This window comes from Octopus sinensis, linkage group LG23, assembly GCF_006345805.1.
Source record: "Octopus sinensis linkage group LG23, ASM634580v1, whole genome shotgun sequence".
Lineage (NCBI taxonomy): Eukaryota > Metazoa > Mollusca > Cephalopoda > Octopoda > Octopodidae > Octopus > Octopus sinensis.
Genome location: NC_043019.1, coordinates 18682672 through 18702982, shown reverse-complemented (window position 1 = coordinate 18702982; position 20311 = coordinate 18682672). Strand labels below are relative to the sequence as shown.

Here is a 20311-nt window from a genome sequence, read left to right as displayed (position 1 = left end):
ACTTGCAGATTACAAAAGGCATCATACTTGCAGTATTCAGTGTTCCTTATGCCATTGACTCGTCATAGTCCTCCAGGCTGCGACAGAGGAATTTAAGATGGGCTGCTCCTGGGAGTTCTTCGATGCTGATGGCCTTGTTCTTAGAGCCAAATCACTATCAGAACTAAAGGAGAAATTTTGGGTGTGGAAGCAAGGTCTAGAAGCAAAGGTCCTTAGAGTTAATCTAGCTACAACCAAAGTCCTAATAAGTAGGAAGGCAGACAAATCACAAATTCCTTCTGGTGAATGTCCCTGCTCAATCTGTAGGAAAGGTGTTGGTAGAAACTCCATAAGATGTACCCAGTGCAAGCTATGGACACATGAGAGGTGCAGTAATATCAGAGGAAGGTTAACAGGGAAAATAGTTTTTGCATGTGGAAGGTGCACAGGCGCAATTAATAGGAAAAATGTGCAGAAAATAGGCTCCATCAAATGCCAGGGGAGAAAACTGGAAGTAGTTGATAGCTTCTGTTACCTAGGTGACCAAGTCAGTAGTGGGGATGGATGCTTCAAGAGCATAGCTGCTAGAATAAGAATAGCCTGGGCAAAGTTCAGAGGGCTCCTACCTCTGCTGGTAACAAAGGGCCTCTCCCTCAGAGTGAAAGGCAGATTGTACAATGCCTGTGTGTGAACAGCCATGTTATATGGTAGTGAAACATGTAACTTCTGAGGACATGTGAAGGCTTGAAAGAAATGAAGCCAGTATGCTTTGCTGGATGTGCAGGGTCAGTGTGCATGTACAACAGAATGTTAGCATCTTGAGAGAAAAGTTGGGCATAAGAGGCATCGGATGTGGTGTGCAAGAGAGACAACTGCACTGGTATGGTCATGTGTTGCGTATGGATGAGGAAAGCTGTGTGAAGTGCTAATCTAACGGTGGAGGTAACCCTAACCCTAACCCTAACCTGTAGATGTGGTGAAGCATGGTCTTTGAATGGACTTCATGGAGGCAATGACAAGTGTCCAAGACCTTTGGTGACATGTTATGCGTGAGAAGATCCACCAAGCTGAGTGAAATCTCAGTCGTGGCCGATGCCAATGTCAGTGGCATGTAAAAAGCCCCACTTGAGCATTGGGCTTCATGAAGGCAGTGGCAGGTGACTGAGACCTGTCAAGCCATGTGGGATTACATTCATGTCTGATGCCAGTGTTTCGTAACCAGCACCCGTGCCGGTGGCATGTAAAATGCACCTACTTCGCTCTTGAAGTGGTTAGTGATAAAGAAGGCATCCAGCCGTAGAAACCACACCAAATCAGATTGGAACTTGGTGCAGCCTCTCTGCTTACTAATTGTCAGGTCAAACTGTCCAACCCATGCCAGCTTGGAAGACGGATGTTAAATGATAATGATACCTATCATCATCATGATGCTTTCCATGCTGGCATGGGTTGGATGGCTTGACAGGAACACCAAGCACCTGTGTATTTTATGTGGCACCAGCACCCACACCAATGGTATCTTGGTTTTAGGATCTCAATTCTGTTGTGGTGCTCAGGTCTTCTCAAGTACAGCAATGTACCACGTAGCTTCGTCCTCTCTCATCTCCTTTGTAAGGTTCAGCATTTTGAGGTTGGCCTCCAATACTTTGTCCCATGTCTTCCTCTGCATCACATGACCAGACCAGCACAGTCTCCTCCTCCCTCAATACACCAGTGCTCTGTTGCACATCATACCAGCTTCATTGCTCACACATGCATCGTACAACTTCGCCTTCGCTTGAACTTCATCCTATTCTTAATCTGGTTATTGTACTCTCTGTACAGCTTCCTCCACTGCTAATTAGATAGCAGAAATGATCTACAACTTCCAGAGTCCCCAGGGCATCTAAGGAAATCACTTTCCTCTCTATCTCTCATCCTCCACAGGCAAATACTATTTTGTCTGTTAACCTTCCTAATATTCCACAACACCTCTTGTGTGTCTGTAGCTTCCATTCAATACATTGAATGGAATTTCTGCCTGTGCATCAATCAGGACCATTTACCAGAAGGATGAAGGGTCCTGTCTGATTTCTTGTTTTCTCAGACCTTGGTCTTTGCTAAGTTGACTATTTTAAAACTCATTGATTTCAGGTTCTGTTTCCACACCTGGAATTTTTTTTTTAATTCTTCTACATATTCTGTTACAAGGGCAAAATCATCAGCATATAATCGTTCCCATGGGCTTCCAATGTTAAATTCCTCTGGAGGACAATGATAAATAGGAGGGGGCTAATGACTGACCCTTAGACACCTACCTGTACACTAAACTCATCACTCTTACCTTACTAACAGCATCCCTGTACATGGCCTCTTCTGCTTTCACAAGCCATTCGTCCATCCCTAGCTTCCTCTGAGACCACCATATCACAGACTTGAAGGCTTTCTCTAGAATAACAAATGTCAAGTGCAACAGCTTGTTCTTAGCTAAATACATGTCTTGCAGTTGCCTATGGAAACAGCATCTGTGAAGCTGCTTCCCAGACAAAGCATTTCATCTTCATTGTTTCTAATTAATTCGGTCCAGCCTCTACGACTACTTCTATCTAGAGCATCTCCTTTGTCCTTGTAGCAGCTGATGATGCTGCACCAGTCACTGAGGATTACACCTTTCTGAATTACCTGATTAACTATACGGTATCCAATTCTACCAGATACTAGAAAGAAATTATTATTTCAGGTGGCAAGCAGGTAGAATCGTTAGCACACCTGACAAAATGTTTAGTGGAATTTCTTCTGACTTCAACTTTGCCTTTCATCCTTTTGGGGTCCATAAAATAAGCATCAGTTGAGTTGTAGGGGGTCAATGCAATCCACTTAACCTCTCCCTCCAAAATTTCAGGTCCTATACCTTGTGGTATTCAGGTGGGTTTACTCTTTAACCTGTGACCTCAGCCATCCAAGAACTTTTGAACTGACCTTCATCATTCCTCACAAGCAGGCCAGTCTTTCCCTGTCCACTCCAATGACAATCCCCCTATGACCCTAACCCTTTTCCTGCTTATCCCTCTTCAGGTCCTGGTTTCTATCTTGTTGATTTCATCTTTCTTTTATATTTATACTTACTTTTATTATCTTTGCTAATTTCCTTCAATTCTGGTAAAAATCTTAAAAAAAAGTTTTTTTTTTAGCCCCAGACAGAAATGCAACTGAGAAGTGCCAGTTGTTTGCTCAGGGCGTTTGACGGGTGCAGACCTGTTACTACACAGCGTGAGATCTCTCAACCAGCAAAAAGGGGAAAATACTTTTTTATGAATAAAATTATAAAATGTAAACATGCTTCTTTTGTCATATTTGTTTATCCAAAAGAATTCACCTGTGGTGCAAATGGTAAAATTGCTTTCATCATTGGCTGCGTATTTTGAATTACATCTTCCAACATTATGATGGATCCCCGATCTCCCAGAAACCGCTGTTGAACTCCCTAAACACATTACCTCTGCCCCTTTGTCATTTGTCTAAGTTTCACTTATCAACATATGTATTTTGTGTATGAAATCCTAATTTGTTTATCCACATTACTGCCTCCATATCTGCTCACTTGGATTCCTCTCGACTCTCTCATCCATATATGCATGTACCCTTGTCTAGACCTCACAACGGTTATAAATGGACCTTCATCCTCCTCCTCCTCACACAAGTAATGCTGTTTGTTTCCAGCCTTTCATTTCGTTGCATCGAGACTGGTGACAGGAAGAACATGCAACTAGAAAATTTGCTTCAAAGGACTCCACCCGACACAGGGATGGTAAATAATCATAATATATATACACACAAGTTATTGGACAAACTGAAAAACACAGCACATTTAGCAAGGGCTGTTAAAACAAATATCTATACAAGGGCTTGCTGAAAAGTTCCTGGCTTTGGGTAAGAGAAAATAGAGGCAGATCAGTTATGATTTTTATTTAACACATTCCCCACTCAGTAGTCCTTCAATTTTCTAAACCCTGTAAAAAGAACTTGGAAGGTTGAGCCTTTCTTCAATGCTCTTAAAACCAGGAACTTTCATTTCCCATCCTTAATCATGTCACACTATTTTCAATCAGTACATGGGTCTCTTGTCCCCTATTCACATTGAACCCAGACAATTTTTTGTTCCAGGTGGACAAACCATGTTTTCACCTCTTCAGCAAGACACTTGCTTCTCTTCCTCCAGGCTGTACCCAGCTCAGTTGAGGGGGTCTTATTTTGTGAGGACTTGGCGACCCCACTGGTGCCACATAAAAAGTCCCCAGAGGACTGTTAAGAGGTATATCCAGCCCTAGAAACCATGCCAAAGCAGATGAGTGGGGCCCGGTGGAACCATCTGTTCTGGTCAAACCGTCCAGCCAATGCCAACATTGAAAGAGACGTTCAATGATTATATATACGTGATTTTATGTGAAAATAAGTGTTACGTTTTGAACCAGTTTCGTTTGGGTGACTGTGTAGGGCCATCAGCATTTTGCAAGACATACAACTGACCAAAGAAAATCTCAATTCAACTGTGTAATTACTGCTTAGCTTGCATAAATTACTATAGATACACACCTGTAATACATGTAAAGGAATACAACATCAAATATGAAGTACAATTTAATAAATAACGAGACAATATTTTAAATTTATTATTTATTTATTTTTGTTGTTTTTTTGTTTGTTTGTTGCATTAGTTGATAAGGATTGAAAATGCTTTCCCCAGAAATTACATAGAAATAATGGTGGCAATGAATAAAAATTGGTCTACATCCACACAAAGAACTGTACTATACTGTCTGACATACAATAGCAGAGGTTAAAATTTGTATGAAGAGAGAGAAAGAGAGATTAGAACCAGTGGAAGGATGAAGGTGAATAGATTTAGATGAATTGATTGGTGTGGTGGTGGTGATGGAGGGATAAAAATGATTTTAAACTGCCATATATAACCTACCTGGGTTTCAATGTAACTAGAAAACTCTCGGCATAGATGTGTGTGTGTGTTCGTGACTCAACAGCTTTAGTATTACAACCAAGATGAAATTGTGACATCATTGGTTTAAAACTTCTGAGAAGTGGTTTGGTCTGTTCCAAGTGGACACCATTTCCATCTCCTTGCCTTACTCTTCTGTATAACCACACTGCTGACAATGAAGTAAGAATAGAACCTGTTGTTTTGCCGGCCAGGCAGACTGAGGCAAGAAAACACCAGCCACGTCGTGCCCTCCCCCCGTCACACAGAGTAAAGGTTTGATCGAAGAGACCTGACAGTTTGCCATAGTTTCTTTAAAATACTGAGTTATAAAATAAAATTCCAGCTTTAAGACCAAATTGAACACAAACTTAGAAAATATTAAATGATCCTTACTTGTAATACTAAGCACGAGGCCATATGGAGCCATCCTGGCCAGATTTTAAAAGGTAACTTTAATAAGAATAATGAACCTTGCACATTTCTAATCCTCTCCCATCAGAAATAAAATAGATTCTACACATGTGATCAGTCAACAAATATAATCACACACGTGCACATTTATTAGTAGGTAGGAGAGATGCATCAGAAAAGAGAACTGAAAACGAAAGCCAAACGCAAAAGGTTTCATTCTTGCATAAATAAATATATATATAGGAAACTTGGTAAAAAAAAAAAAAAAAAGTTCTTTAAATTTTAAGTTTAGAAAGAAAAAGGTTGACAAGAAAGTAAGTGATGGAGGGGGGGACCAGAAGACAACAAAAATAACCAATGCTTCACCCCTGCCTAAGCCAATAGGTAATTGTTAAGCTTTTAGAGGCAGTTTTATAGCTGAAGTGATGTTTTAGTTTCCAGTAGGTAAATCAGCCTGGGACCCAGAGGCAAGGAGCGCCACCAATGCCCTTCCCATCTCACTTACAAAACAACATTTACAGGGTGCATTCAAAAAATATCTGATTTTATATTTTCTTGCCAAAATCGTTTGGGTGGGAGGTGATGCCACCCTTCTGGCACGTTTGTGAAAATCTTTCTGCTGGCTCCGGTCGTTATGTCCTGATTACAGGTGTGGTGCAAACACATCAAGTTTTAAGAAAAGCTCAGTGATACTCAAGCTCAAACCATCCACAAGATTCAACAGGCCCTTGGTGCTGATGCCATGGGCAAAACTCAGATCAAGAAACGGCACAACTTCATTGGACAAGTCTGCACCTCAGTGGAGAGTGAGGTACGCTTGGGCAGGCTATTCTGAAATGAAGGGGGCCAATTGAGAAGTTTCAGTGAATAGTCATGGAACACCACTGTGTAACAATCCAGGAAATTACGCATCAAGTGGAAACAAGCACAGGATCAGTACATTCCATATTAATGGAGGATTTGTGCACATGGAAATATAAAGTCAGATCCATTTTGAACACACCTTGTAATCCAAGCTTTCCTGGTCACAAACACACGTTTAACAGGCTCCTTACTTGGCACCATGTGACCTCTGGTTCTTCCCCAAACTGAAAGCGGAGGGATTTAAGTGGCAGAACTGCAGAGAGAAGAGTGTGAACTCCCAAGGAGGGGGGGGGGGTTTATTTTGAAGGGGATCAAATAAAATTTGTCCAATGTACCAAATTGTTTTTCTTATACCTAAAGGTTGGATACTTTTTGAACACATCTTGTAGATCTTTTTACTCGTGTCATCAGGCTGTGGTCATGCTGGGGCACTGCTTTGAAGAAGTTCAGTTGAATGAATTGATCCCAGTACTTATTCTATCAGTCTCTTTTGCTGAATCGCTAAGTTATAGGGATGTAAACACACCAACACTTGCTAAGCAATAGAAGGGGACAAACACTGGTGAAACTAGAGTAAAAGACATTTGCCCAAGGTGCCACGGAGTGGGACTGAACCTGAAACCATGTGGTTGGGAAGCAAACTTCTTAACCACACAGGCAGTTGTTCTACCATGCCCTGCTTGGCTCCTAACAGTGGTCAGGTGAACGAAGTGGGGGTGTTTGCCACAGCAGAACCAGACTGGGGCTTCACTTCATCGATGAGCCCCACCCACCTCCCTGGGCAACCAAAAGACAAAGTTGACACCAAGTAGGAAACTGTATTCAGAATGTTATGTAAAGTGTGCACCACTCCATTATGCCCACCACCACTGCTACTTAGGCCATCAATTTTGTTTATATTTGTTTAAATCAACAATTGCCCACTGTATTACTGGTCCTTCAACGGTGCCTGGAAAGGGAACTGAACCCTGCAAGGCATTTAAAGCCAGAAATGGGTGATGAGGGGCTGGTTCATTAAATAGACCCTGGAAGGGCAAAAAGGTTGACCTAGCGACAAACTGAACTCAGAATACAAAGAGTCTGGAATAAATGTCCAAATTTTGGCACCAAGCCCTAGAGGGTGAGGTCAATTACATCGACCCCAGCATTCAACTGGTACTTATCTTTTTTTATCAACCCTGAAAGGATGAAAGGCCAAGTTGACTGTGGCAGAATTTGAACTCAGATCGTTAAGAGATGGATGAAATGCAACTAAGCATGTTGTGTCCGCATGCTAATGATTCTAGCAGCCGGCCACCGTTAATAATAATAATAACAATGGTTTATTACATAAGTAGGTTGATAAAAAAACAACTTTGCTTCATTTGAAAGGAGAAAACTGAGAATGCGTTGTTACAAGTGTTTTGTCTTTTCACAGAAATTAATATAAATGGAATAAAAGCCAGCTTGTTGTAAGCTGACATCTAAAAGTCTCTATTAATTATCATACAGTCACCATCAATGTTTTATGCAAGTCTGAAGCGAAATTAAACTCTCTGCAGCCGTGGCGGCGGCTGATAACACAAATGAAAGCATTCAGGTTAGAAACTGGAGCTGGCACAAAGGAGGAAGTGGGGATATCTAAAACACAGGGATCAATATATTGTCAGAAGGATTCAGAGAATTAAAACATCAAACCAGCAGCCCCACCTCATTCTGCAATGCATCATGGGTACTTCACACCAAACCATATCTTGACCTCACGTCCACAGAAGCCCCCCCCCCCCCGACCCAATAATCGGTTTCTCACACAGGGGCAACAGAAATGATACGCTAGGATACACATGCCCCCTCCTATCAATAGTATCAACTAGGAATTGAAACCATGCCCAAAAGATCCAGTTTACCAAGACTAATGGCTATTGGAGATGTCCCAGTAAGCACGGAATCAAGAAAGGTAAGACTTGGTCAAGCAGATACAAACTCAAAGAGTGAGGGCGGGGGGGAAGAATTTGTGTTCAATTGGCACTTATTTTATTGACCCCGAAAGGACAAAAGGCAAAGTTGACCGCAGCAGAATTTGAACTCAAAATGGAACAAGTGCAGCAGCTGAGTATTCTGTCTGATGCCTTTGGTACTCACAACATTTCTGACATAGAGGCACATGGCCCGAAATCTGGGGGAAACCAGTTAGTCAAGACTATCAATTATGAAATTGATCCTTAAAAGCCAAAGTGAATGTTGGAATATTAAAAGCCAGAATACCCTAAAGAATCCACTTCCTCAACACTGACAATTATGCAAATCTACTGCTCTGCATCTGATGATGATGATGATGATCAAGTGAAACTGATGCCTTATTAAAGATAAAGATGACAAAATTTAAAATGAGAAGACGGAGTTGATAAAACTGACACCCGACCACCACCACATACTGGACTGGTCTTTTATTGCCCCGCTTCTCCACTACGCTTAAAGTTGAAACAAAATTGACCATGAGGGGGTTTGAAACCAGGACTGCAGCAATATATAAATTCACAACCCTTTGTAAGAAGCCTTCAAGCAACACCATCCAGCCCACCACCAAACAGCAGTTAAAATACAAAGTGAGATGTAGATGCATATAAACACACGTTTATTTGACATGTGCTTTTCCATGATAATTATGACCTAAACAAATGTATTATTGAGGTGTTATTTCACACTTAAATGCCCATCTTGTAGGACACACTTTTGAAAGCATAAAACCAAGAAATGATTTGTTGACAGGGGAATTGACAACAATGTCACTGCTTGTAGCTCAGTGATTTTTGGGGGTGAAATGTAACCACAACTACACAATCCTAATCATACATACGATGGCAGGCTTTGGTTGGCCTGTAACTATAGAAGACACTTGCCCAAGGTGCCAAACAGAGGGACTGAACTCTAACGTGTATATGTATGTGTATACACACACACACACACACATAGACATTTGTTTTTTAAACATTGACACAAGGTTATAAATTACTAAAGGAAACAGCAAGGCAACAACAATAATAATAATAATAATAATATGTTGAACTGAATTAGTTTGTGATGGATTCTTACAATATGGAACTCTTTCACTTCCAGAGCAGGGGAAAGGAAAATCCCGAAAGGATGAAAAGCAAAGTCGACCATGGCACAATATGAATGTAAAGAAGCAGAAGAAATAGGGGAAAGCAGTTTCTCTGGGAGCCTCATGATTTGGTCAACTCAACTTTAATCATGTCGTTAATAATCATTAAGGTGGGCAAGCTGGTAGAATGATTGGTAAAGCAGCAGGAAAATGGCTTAGCAGCATTTTGTATACCTTTACATTCTTAGTTCAAACTACACTGTGTTCAACTTTGCTTTTCATCCTTTCAGGGTTAAGTACCCTCTACCCCGCCCCAAAATTGCTGGCCTTGTGACAAAATTTGAAACCAATTATAATAATTATTCTTTCTGCTAAAGGCATAAGGCCTGAAATTTTGAGAAAGGATTACATTGACCCCAGTATGTGACTGGTACTCGATTTATAGGCCCTGAAAGGATGAAAGGCAAAACTGACCCCAGTAGAATGTAAACATGGCTGCCCGAAATTTTGGAGGAGGGGCCATTCGATTAAATTGACCTCAGTATACAACTGGCACTTAATTTATCGACCCCCAAAAGGAGGAAAGGCAAATTTGACCTCGGTGGAATTTGAACTCAGAACTTAGCGACAGACAAAATACCGTTAAGCATTTCACCCTGTTTGCTAACATTTCTGCCAGCTCGATGCCTTAACATACACTGATAGCAATAATGGACTTTAAAACTAAGTGCTATATTTACATAAATGCTTTGAGAAGGAAATGAGAGAAAAGACAACGTGTGAATCAGATGCTTGGAGATATTCATCTCTTTAAATACAGAGCCACGTGTCATGTATGGATATGTAACAGTGTGTCTTAACATAGGGTTACATATAGCTATGTGCCTAAAGGACTGACGATATACACAGAGAGAGAGAGAGAGAGCCAAAAGTCATGCACCAAAGCATTTGCCATTTTGTCCGTCGTGTACAAGTACATATGCCTTCAATGCTCTTCCAGAGTGCATTGAACTGGTTCCCCCATTCGGTCTCCATGGTGCAACCAATAGAACCATTGCAGACTCCTTCAACCAAAAGCCACATTGGCATCCAAACATGTCATGCAACAGGCAGTGTGCATGACAAATACCAAAGTGGCTGCCTGGTGCTATCACACAAGACACGGGGGATCTGTCATAATAACAAGCTTCAAAAAAAAAAAAAAAAAAAAAAGTCTAAAGAAATCAGTTTGAAGATCCTTGCAGGAAATTGGCAATTCCTCATGTGACAAATAACAAAAACTGCAGACATTTCGGAACACTTGTGATCATACTGCTGACATTTTTTTTGGCTTTGTAATTAAATAAAAACGTGTTGTCTTTGAAATATGTAATATAATTAAATGAGTTTTAATTTTGGTTTGTGACTTTTTGGCCTATTCTGTATAAATGCATGTATATATATATGTATAAATTTAAAAAAAAATTAGTTATCCAATCAAATTTAAATGCTTATTCGTTGAACTGGTTTCCATAAATAAACTCACAATTTATAAAATTCCATTACTGGTGTGTATTACAAGAACCATCAGATGAATAGTCATGTGAAACAACTCTGAGCAGCAGTTTGTGAAGTTTCTTTTTTAGCTTTAATAAAAGAGTACTTTACTCTGCCTTTCGTATTTGAGCACTAATTTCCCCCACCTTATGTGTTTGTATGTATATATGTGTGTGTGTGTGTATGGGGAAGATAGAATACTTACAGTAGGGGGGGGGGATAAACACTCCACCCCACAAAATGTCAAGTATTTTGAAGTAGAATAATGGAATAAGCCAGTTGTCGTTGTCGTCATCTTTGTCATCACATCTATCACTGTTAACACCATCACCACCATTGAGAAAGAAAATTACAATGAAAATGTAGAATATGTGGAGAGAGAGATAGAAAAATAAAAAGAGGTGGGGAGAATGAGTGAAATATTATAGAGCCATGATGAGATAAGGGGACAATGAAATGCTTGATACCCTTCCCACACTCCCCACCCTACTCCCTACCCCCCATCTGGCCCAACCGTCCACCCAATCTCATCATACACAGATGTGATTGATAAATCTTCCATCCAGCTTTATATAATACAATACTACAACACACAACTCAGGAAATGATCTGAAAAGAGAAGAAAAGAAAGAAAGAAAAATGCAGTTAATTGTGGCAATAATAATAATAATAATCCTTTCTCCTGTAGGCACAAGGCCTGAAATTTTAGGGGAGGGGGTTACCTCAGTGCATCACTGGTACTTATCTTATTGAACCTTGAAAGGATGAAAGGCAAAGCCGACCATGGCAGTATTTGAACTCAGAACACAGTGATTGGATGAATCTACTTTCTACTAAAGGCACAATTTTGGAGGAGGGGGTTCAATCGAATACATTGACCCCTGTGCCCAACTGGTACCTATTTTATTGACCCTGGAAGGACAAAAGGCAAAGTTGACCTCAGCAGAATTTGAACCTAGAACATAAAGACAGACGGCAGTTCTGCCAGTTTGTTGCTTTGAACAATAACCAGCAGCAACTGGGGAAATTCCAAAGTGCAAGGCAACAGATTTGAAAACACTTTAATATGTTAAACACAAAGAATTTCAAAGCAATTTGTCTTTGAAACTGTGCCATTTAATCAAAACTTTCAGATACAATCGAAATGGTGTCGTTTCTTTACCTTCTTTTAATACGTTTGGCAGATATTTTCAGGAAACAAAAGACAAAGGTAAAAAAAGATAAAACCTGTACACTTCTCTGCTGAACTATGACCAAAGATCAGTTCAAATTATTTAGTAATTGAGATTATTTTCAGTTTATTTCAGCTACTTATCTACCTTTATCATCTGTAGACTCACCTATGTACCTATCTAATTAACTAACATATCTACCTTCCCTTCTGCCAATGTATTTGTCTACTCTCATAACACCAATAAGCAATCGAAACTTAATAAAAAATAGCCTTTCGTTTGGAACACGTAAAAGACAAAAGTGCACCATCAACAGGTGTTTGCATTCTAAGGTCATTTCACTTTAACTGTCGTCCATAATGAATGAGCTTTCAGCTTGTTTCATTAAGTGAAGCCTTTCAATCGTGCCTTGGAGTTGAACACATGCACAATATCGACACCCCACCCCCCTTCTTCAGTCACATTGTTACCTCCCTTGGCAGAAATGTAACGCAATGCACAGACACACAGACACTAGCAGAAGGATAAGAGTAACCAGACCACCCATAATAACCCGGCACCAGCAAAGTCGGAATTTCCCAGCAACAGAGTTTTACATGATTTCAACAAATGTGACATTGAAATCATACGTAAACGGCTTCTTTCCCCAGAAAAGGAAAGATTTGGCTGCTATTTCTTGCATGCTCTGCCATCATGTAACAGGTATTTCGGGTCCTTTATCGCAAATAGCTGTTATGTAGTAGCAGCGCATGCTAGAAACAGAAGCCAAATGTTAGGAAAAGAGATACAAAAAATTATTTCACACTGAGGTTATCAATGGGTCTTTTATGAAATATTTACCATATTTTTAAAGTCATTTTCACTTTAAAATATCTTAAATATAACAAAATAATTCTTTGAAATGGTTATTCACTTGAAAATAATTTCAAAAAACATTAAAATAGTGTCTGTTTAAAGAAAGCTGAAATATAAATCCTTACTGTACATTTTTGTAATCCCATTCACTTATAAATATTTCTAAATGATTAAAATATTGTGTTTAACAAAAGTGAAAATACATTTACTGTAAAAAGCAACTTGTATTTTTTCGTTGTCCAATCGAAGGTTAGAGTTTCTTTCCTTTCAGGGTCAAGTTATTTCTGGAATATTTTCCCATTATGCACCGTTTGGGGTTCATTTTCACATTTCAGGGGAAAACTTAATACATGGTATTTTCCCCATTACGTGCCAGTTTGGCTGGGTAACATTCCAAGCAAGCAGGATTCAAGCTCACTAGATAATAATATTCTTCTCTACTAAAGGCATAAAGTCTGAAATTTTGGGGGAAGGGGACACGTTGGTTACATCGACCCCAGTATTTCACTGACCCTGAAAGGATGAAAGACAAAATCAACCTCAGTGGAATTTGAACAAAGATGGATGAGATACTAATAAGTATTTTGCCCAGCTTCCCCCCCCCCCAGTAATTTCCAAATTTTGGCACAAATCCAGCAATTTGGGGGAGGGGAGTTCCAGTCAAATACTATGGATTCTAGTATTTGATTTGTACTTTATTTCATTGACCTTGAAAACGATGGAGCTGGGTGCTATGTGAACTCAAAAATATTTTTCTGATTCTCCAACACTCCTGCCCCACTAACAACAAAAAACAAATTACCTGTTTTACAGTTGATTTAATGAATTCTTTCCTTTGGGTGAGATCAAAGTCAGGATATTTTGCATATACCTGCAGGAAAAACACATCAGAAAGATTACACACATATCATCATCATCATCATTTAATACCTGCTTCCCAGACTCCAATTGTCTGTTCTGACCATGGTTTCTACGGCTGAATGCCCTTCCAAACACAAACTACTTCACAGTGGGGTGAGTGCACCCCTTTGTGCCACTGGCACAAAGGATGTGTTTACGCAGCACCAGCACAAGCCTGCACACATGCACTAAGCTGCCCAACCGTATTGCTTCAGGTCCAGCCCTTCTATGTATGACCACCCCAAGCCAATCGATGCCATTTTAGTAATTTTGGCAGATGGAGACTGGAAGGACCTACCATATACATAAATGATGTTTACATCTGCAGCCAGATGCACTATAGCTGGTGACCTCTGTTGACCTTTCTTGTCAACAAAATGCCTGCTTTTGAATTCTTTTAGAATTAAAAAAATCCCCTTATTTGAAAAACGGGTCAAGACAGTTAAGGGGAACATCCAGCCATAGAGGCCCTGCCTCATGCACCTTCCCATGTAAGTCTTGCTAGCATGGAATAAATAGATGAAGAAACAAATGAATCAACACTGTGATGGTGCAGACTTGGGGTGGCTTAGAAAAACCGAAGGACCCCTGCAATAAGTGTGTGAGTCTGAGAGGGGAATATGTTGAGTAAAATCATAATTAACTGGTCCTCCTGTATTTTCTCTTACCCAAAGCCAGGCACTTTTCAGCCCCATCCCCTTCAAATAATGACAAAAACAAAATGGGGCTTTGGATGAAGAAGCCAAAAATGTGTATGGGATGTAGTTTAATATTTTGCACTCATTTAGGGAGCGGAAGAAGCAGTAATGATTGTTGCTGACACAAGAACTGAAATATGATCACATGGCTGGCAACTAGACTACAGTATGAACTCATTCAGCTTTCATGGTCTATTGTTAAACAGTCTTGATTCTTTAAATACAACATGACCAAATTGAAAGCCTTTACCTTTTGACCAGCAGATTTAGAAAATAATTTTTTGTAACTGAACACTTTCTACCAATATATGAAGTATACTGGTAGAATGTGTCATATAAAACAATTTTTTATTCTTAGAGTTTTCAAGAAAACTTTATATTTACGAAGTTTCGTAAATATTCGTCATATTTCGGTAACTTCAACCAATCAATGACATGTATTCAGCTGAATAAAATTACTGCTGTTGTTTGTCATCAACAACTTCTAGCAGTGTATATATTGTTTGTATGGATAAACAAGTGTATCTGAAGCATGTTTACTTCATGGCACCACCATAATTGTTTGCCCCCCCCCTCTCCCACCCACTCCAATTTCTTCATTTAACATTTTTTCAGTAACTCCCTAACCCTAAAACCAGTACAAACGCATGAATGATGTCATAAATAACAGTGACAAACAATATATACACTGCCGGGAGTTGTTGTTGACAAACAACAGCAGTAATTTAATTCAGCTGAATACACGTCATTGATCGGTTGAAGTTACTGAAATATGACTAACTTTATAAATATAAAGTTTTCTCGAAAACTCTAAGAATAAAAATTGTTTTATATGACACATTCTACCAGTATACTTGGTATACTGGTAGAAAGTGTTCAGTTACGAAAAATTTATTTTCTACATCTGCTGGTCAAAAGGTAAAGATCCATTATATATGACAGCCTTGGCTCTAATCCCGGTCAGAACTGGGCACAAACGGTTCAGGAAGCCAGGTACAGGATCAAATAACACCATGGAGGTCAGGCCTGAAGCTGGAGACAAAAAACAGCCTATACCTTTTTTTTTTCTTTCTATCAATAATTTGGGGAGAGTTAAAAGAAACTGTGCTAACGATGTTAGCACTTACCTGCTTTATAACAGTTTTCATAGTGACTTCTTCTAGGTTGGCACCTTCCAGAATTTTCTTCACGTCTTCATGTAACTCCTCATCCTGATCAAAATGGAATAGAAGAACCAAATCCAAGTCATTAATCATTAGAATAGTGTCAGGTGCTAGAGAAGGAACAGAAGGCTGTTGTTGAGTTTGAATCACACCTTCCAGAAATGATGATGATGGTAAAAATAATTTGCTTTGACGAGGTAAAGATGGATCAACACTAGTACATTAAAAAAACCCCAAACAACCTCACTTTCTACATCCCAGTTCTAAAAGGCTACCAAAACTATTGTTTCCATCACACTTTAGCAACAAGCCATATTTTGGACTGGAGGCAATTGCTTCCATTAGAGTATCCTTCTTTGCAACACGTATATTTTATTAAATATATTTCTCCAAATTTTTCTTTCTTCCATTTCTAAGCACAACAACAATTCCTCCAGGGCCAAGCTAGAACCTGGTTATATTATTTACTTTTACTTGTTTCAGTCATTTGATTGTCACCATGCTGGAGTACCTCTTTCAGTCGAACGAATCGAGTCCAGGACTTATTCTTTGTAAGCCTAGTGCACATTCTGTCAGTCTCTTTTGCCAAACTGCTAAGTTACGGGAATGTAAACACACCAACAGTGTCAAACAATGGTGGGGAGACAAATATAGAAACACAAATACATACATATATATATATGCGACAGGCTTCTTTTAGTTTCTGTCTACCAAATCCACACACAACGCTTTGGTCGGCCTGAGGCTATAGTAGAAGACACTTGCTCAAGGTGCCACGCAATGGGACTGAACACAGAACCATGGTAAACAAGCTTCTTACCACACAGCCATGCAAAATTAAGAAATCAATGCCCATTAACTAACATCCTGTAAATATATATAAAAACCTTTACATATAATCAACTAAACTGCATCTTGGCAGGTGAAAATGACATGGCAACAGGTAAAAAATATTACATGCACACTATATACTAACGATCACTGTAATTTATTGGTAATTTTCATCCAAATTCATGCAATACTTTTATACTGGACTGTGTTTCATAAAAAACTCTAGTTTCTAAAACAATCAAGAAGTTTTATATAGAGAAAGCATTACAGGATGTTAAGGTTTAAAACACAACTGGAGAAAACCAACAGATGCTAATGGCAGCGATTTGACAGTCTTCACTTGCTAAACAGTGTTAGCAGCAGGTTAGCCTTTTGTATAAAACTGAGGTTTTTGATATAATTGCGTTGGCCAAGAGAAGAGATGTATAGCTCTGACATAGTGGAGATGGCTCAACCCCTGATAAGGCCCAAGGTGAATAGCTGAACCATGATAAAGTGTAAACAGCTTAATGCCAGATCATTTCTTTGCAGCAGTGACCAAAAGAACCGATGACTAGCCATATAATTATCCTGTTTCTCTCTCTCCAGACTTTGGCTGCCTAAAATCAACCCAAGAGTATAGATGATAGACAAAAGGATGTAATGAAAGCAAAGAGAGCAGAGAAGCTAATCTAAAAGGTCTCTCTTTAACGAGCCACATTAAGGGGACGTGAGGGGGTGGGGAAGAAGCAAGAGTAACTGAACAGCAGGAAATGTTTATTTATGCTGTAGGCAGGGCCATGTGCTAGAGAAGCTTGCTTCCTAATTATGTGGTCTTGAATTTAGTCCCACTGTGTGGTACCTGGGGCAAATGCCTTCTATTGTAGTCAACTGAAGCTTTGTGAACGGATTTGGTAGACTGATTGAAACCTGTAGTGTGTGTGTGTGTGTGTGTGTGTGTGTGTGTGTGTGTGTGTGAAGCCCACATGAGGGTGGTGCACAAACATCCCCATCATGCAAGCAATGTTTGTTTCTAGTCTTCTGTGAAAAAAAATGCCTGGCCATAGAAGTACTGACCATGAAATCGAACTGCATAAAAGATTTCCTTCCCAGCAAAAAGGAAAAAAAAAAAAGAACCCAGAAGTACTGACCATGAAATCGAACTGCATAAAAGATTTCCTTCCCAGCAAAAAGGAAACAAAAAAAAAGAACCCAGAAGTACTGACCATGAAATCGAACTGCATAAAAGATTTCCTTCCCAGCAAAAAGGAAACAAAAAAAAAGAACCCATGGCTAATAAAGGTCAAGACAATTGGTTTAAAGAGCAATACTTACCGAAGGAGGTGATTTCTTTTTCTTGATGATGGGTTCATCATCTGAGCTATCAGAAGAAACATCAGAAACTGAAACAAATGTTAAAATATTGGATTATTTTTAACTCTGAAGAAACACCCAAAGGAAGTTAGGGGTCGGTTAAATTTAAAATTAACTCTACTTAGGAAGCTGCAGGTATAGCTGTGTGGTTAAGGACTCTGCTTTCCAACCACATGGTTTCAGGTTCAGTGCCACAGCACATTACCCTGGCCAAGCTGTAGCATATGCTTGTGTCACCTGGTCTTGACATTGCATGATAGTTCAGAAGTATCACCTTCATATAAAAGGTGGTGTCAATCATTTCCAAACACTGTGTGGCCATAGGGAAATGTTAGTTATCTTGGAAACAGGTAAGGGTAAATGGCAGGAAAAACATCTGGCCCTAGAACAATCTGCCTCATACATGCATGTAAAGTAAAGTTGATGTTAAAATGATGAATAATTAACCCTTTCGTTACTAACCCGGCCGAAAAATATTTTGGTTCATAATACCAATCTGGCCAAGAGAACCTATTGTTATTTAAATGTAAATTTGAACCCAAATCTCGTTGGTGCATTCGTTAAAACACGTGATTTCACTTTGTAAATAGTTGGGTTATAGTATCCGACATTGCTTGACACGATATCTCAACTCAGTGAATTTTGGGAGATTTTTTTCCACATTTTTTTCGGCATCGATTTTTCTTCAACTTTGAAAATGGATAGGAGTTTCATGTTATCAAGCATTGATTCCGAATTTAAAGCTTTTTCAATGGAAAATAGGGAGATATTGAGAAAAAGAATGAATGAGGTACAAAAGCACGTGGTGTATAATAATGAATAGGATATTTTTTTATCCGTTAACCGAAAGCAGCGATTCCGAAGAAACAAAGCGGCGATGGCGACAGCAAAGACGATTTTACATCGGAATGAAGTAAAAATGTTTTTATTAGCAATTTTTCTGAGGAGATAGTTTATCTATAGTCTTTCTTAGGAAGTGAAACCATTAGACTTTATTTTGTTTTAGTATGCTTGTTTTAAGTGATCACTTCGTAAACAAATTTACGCAGATTGTAAACAAACACAGAATGGGGGATCAAAGTTTGGAAAATTTGTGAAGCAAATACTGAGTACTGTTGTGGATTTAGTTTTTATACAGGGAAAATAATGTTAGTCAGCATGGCCTAGGGAATGATGTGGTCTGGAATTTATCACTTCCATACCATAACCAGGGCCATATATTATTTTTTGATCGATTTCTTTAGTTCGGTCAAACTTGCGGTGGATTCCAGTATTTCAGTTTATTCCACCTTTATGGTACACCTGTTGTGCATTAAATTCAACTGATGATCTAGTGATGTGCACAATTCTTCTTTATCAAAATTTTGTTGCATACCCATTTGAATATTAGCTGATGATTCATTTTCTATGGTGATGTTTAAACAAAATTTTAATGTTTTACTTTTAGCTCAATTTACCTGTAATTAAAGTCACTTTGAGACAAAAGTTATGCAATAGAATTGATTAAGAACCCTTTCTTTATGTTCCAAATATCACAATAATATGTTGATAAGTAAAAAAGTTACAGTTATTTAATGAAACAAGCCTAAATTCATGAGTATTTTAGAATTTAATTGAAACTCATGAGGGGTGTATTTTGGTCAGAAATATAGTAACGAAAGGGTTAACAAGTGTCTCATTGAAGATCTGCTGCCTTCACTCTCTCCATTTTTGGAGAGAGTGCTAAGTATAACTACCAAGTTACACAGATGCAAACAAACCAACATTGGTTATCAAGTGGTTGAGAGGACAAGCATGGACACATACAAGGGCTTCCATAGTTTCCACTTACCAAATCCACCCACAGGGCATTGGTCAGCCTGGGGCTGTAGTAGAAGACCCTTGCCCAAAGTGCCACAGTAAGACTGAAAACCAAACCAGATAGAAGAGAGAACATGCCATAGTGGTTAGGATGCAGTACTCATGAACACTAGAGCGTGGGTTCAATTCCCAGACCTGGCAGTACTTTGTGTTCTTGAGAAAAACACTCCATTTCATGTTGCTTGGCGACCATTTCAATATGTGACATGTGGTACGCTCATGCACCTGTACAGGTAAGGTAAGTTGAAGGAAGGAGCAAGGCAATGTGCAGCACAAACATCTGATTACTGTAAACGAATCATTTGTGCAGAGCCATCTTTCTTGGACGACCATCCATCCATAGAGATTTAAGACAAGTCTTTTAAAAAAAGGGAGAAAGAAAAACTGAAGGTGCATGGCCTAGTGGGTTAGGGTGTTGCATTCACAAATGCTAGATTGCAAGTTCTATTCTAGGAGCAGGTGGTACACTATGTTCTTGAGCAAAAAACTTCATTTAATGCTGCTCTGCATACTCACACACCTGTACAAGCAGCATTGATTTGATGGAAGCAGTGAGCGACTGTGCAGCGGCACACAAACATTGATCGCTATAAGCAAACATTTGTGAAAGTCCTTCAGCAAAAACCAAACAG

General features: G+C 39.3%; 1 protein-coding gene across 1 annotated transcript in view; it reads right to left on the bottom strand.

Annotated features, from left to right (window-relative positions):
• Nucleotides 1–10637: 10637 nt before the first annotated feature.
• Nucleotides 10638–20311, bottom strand: part of LOC115223629 (protein DEK-like) — a 41462-nt gene continuing 31788 nt past the window's right edge. The window contains exons 9-12 of the mRNA XM_029794299.2: nucleotides 17781–17848; nucleotides 15600–15683; nucleotides 13677–13745; nucleotides 10638–11456 (exon numbers count right to left, since the gene is read on the bottom strand). Coding sequence (XP_029650159.1) covers nucleotides 11445–11456; nucleotides 13677–13745; nucleotides 15600–15683; nucleotides 17781–17848 — 233 coding nt within the window. The 3' untranslated portion in view covers nucleotides 10638–11444. The remainder of the gene's footprint in view (nucleotides 11457–13676; nucleotides 13746–15599; nucleotides 15684–17780; nucleotides 17849–20311) is intronic.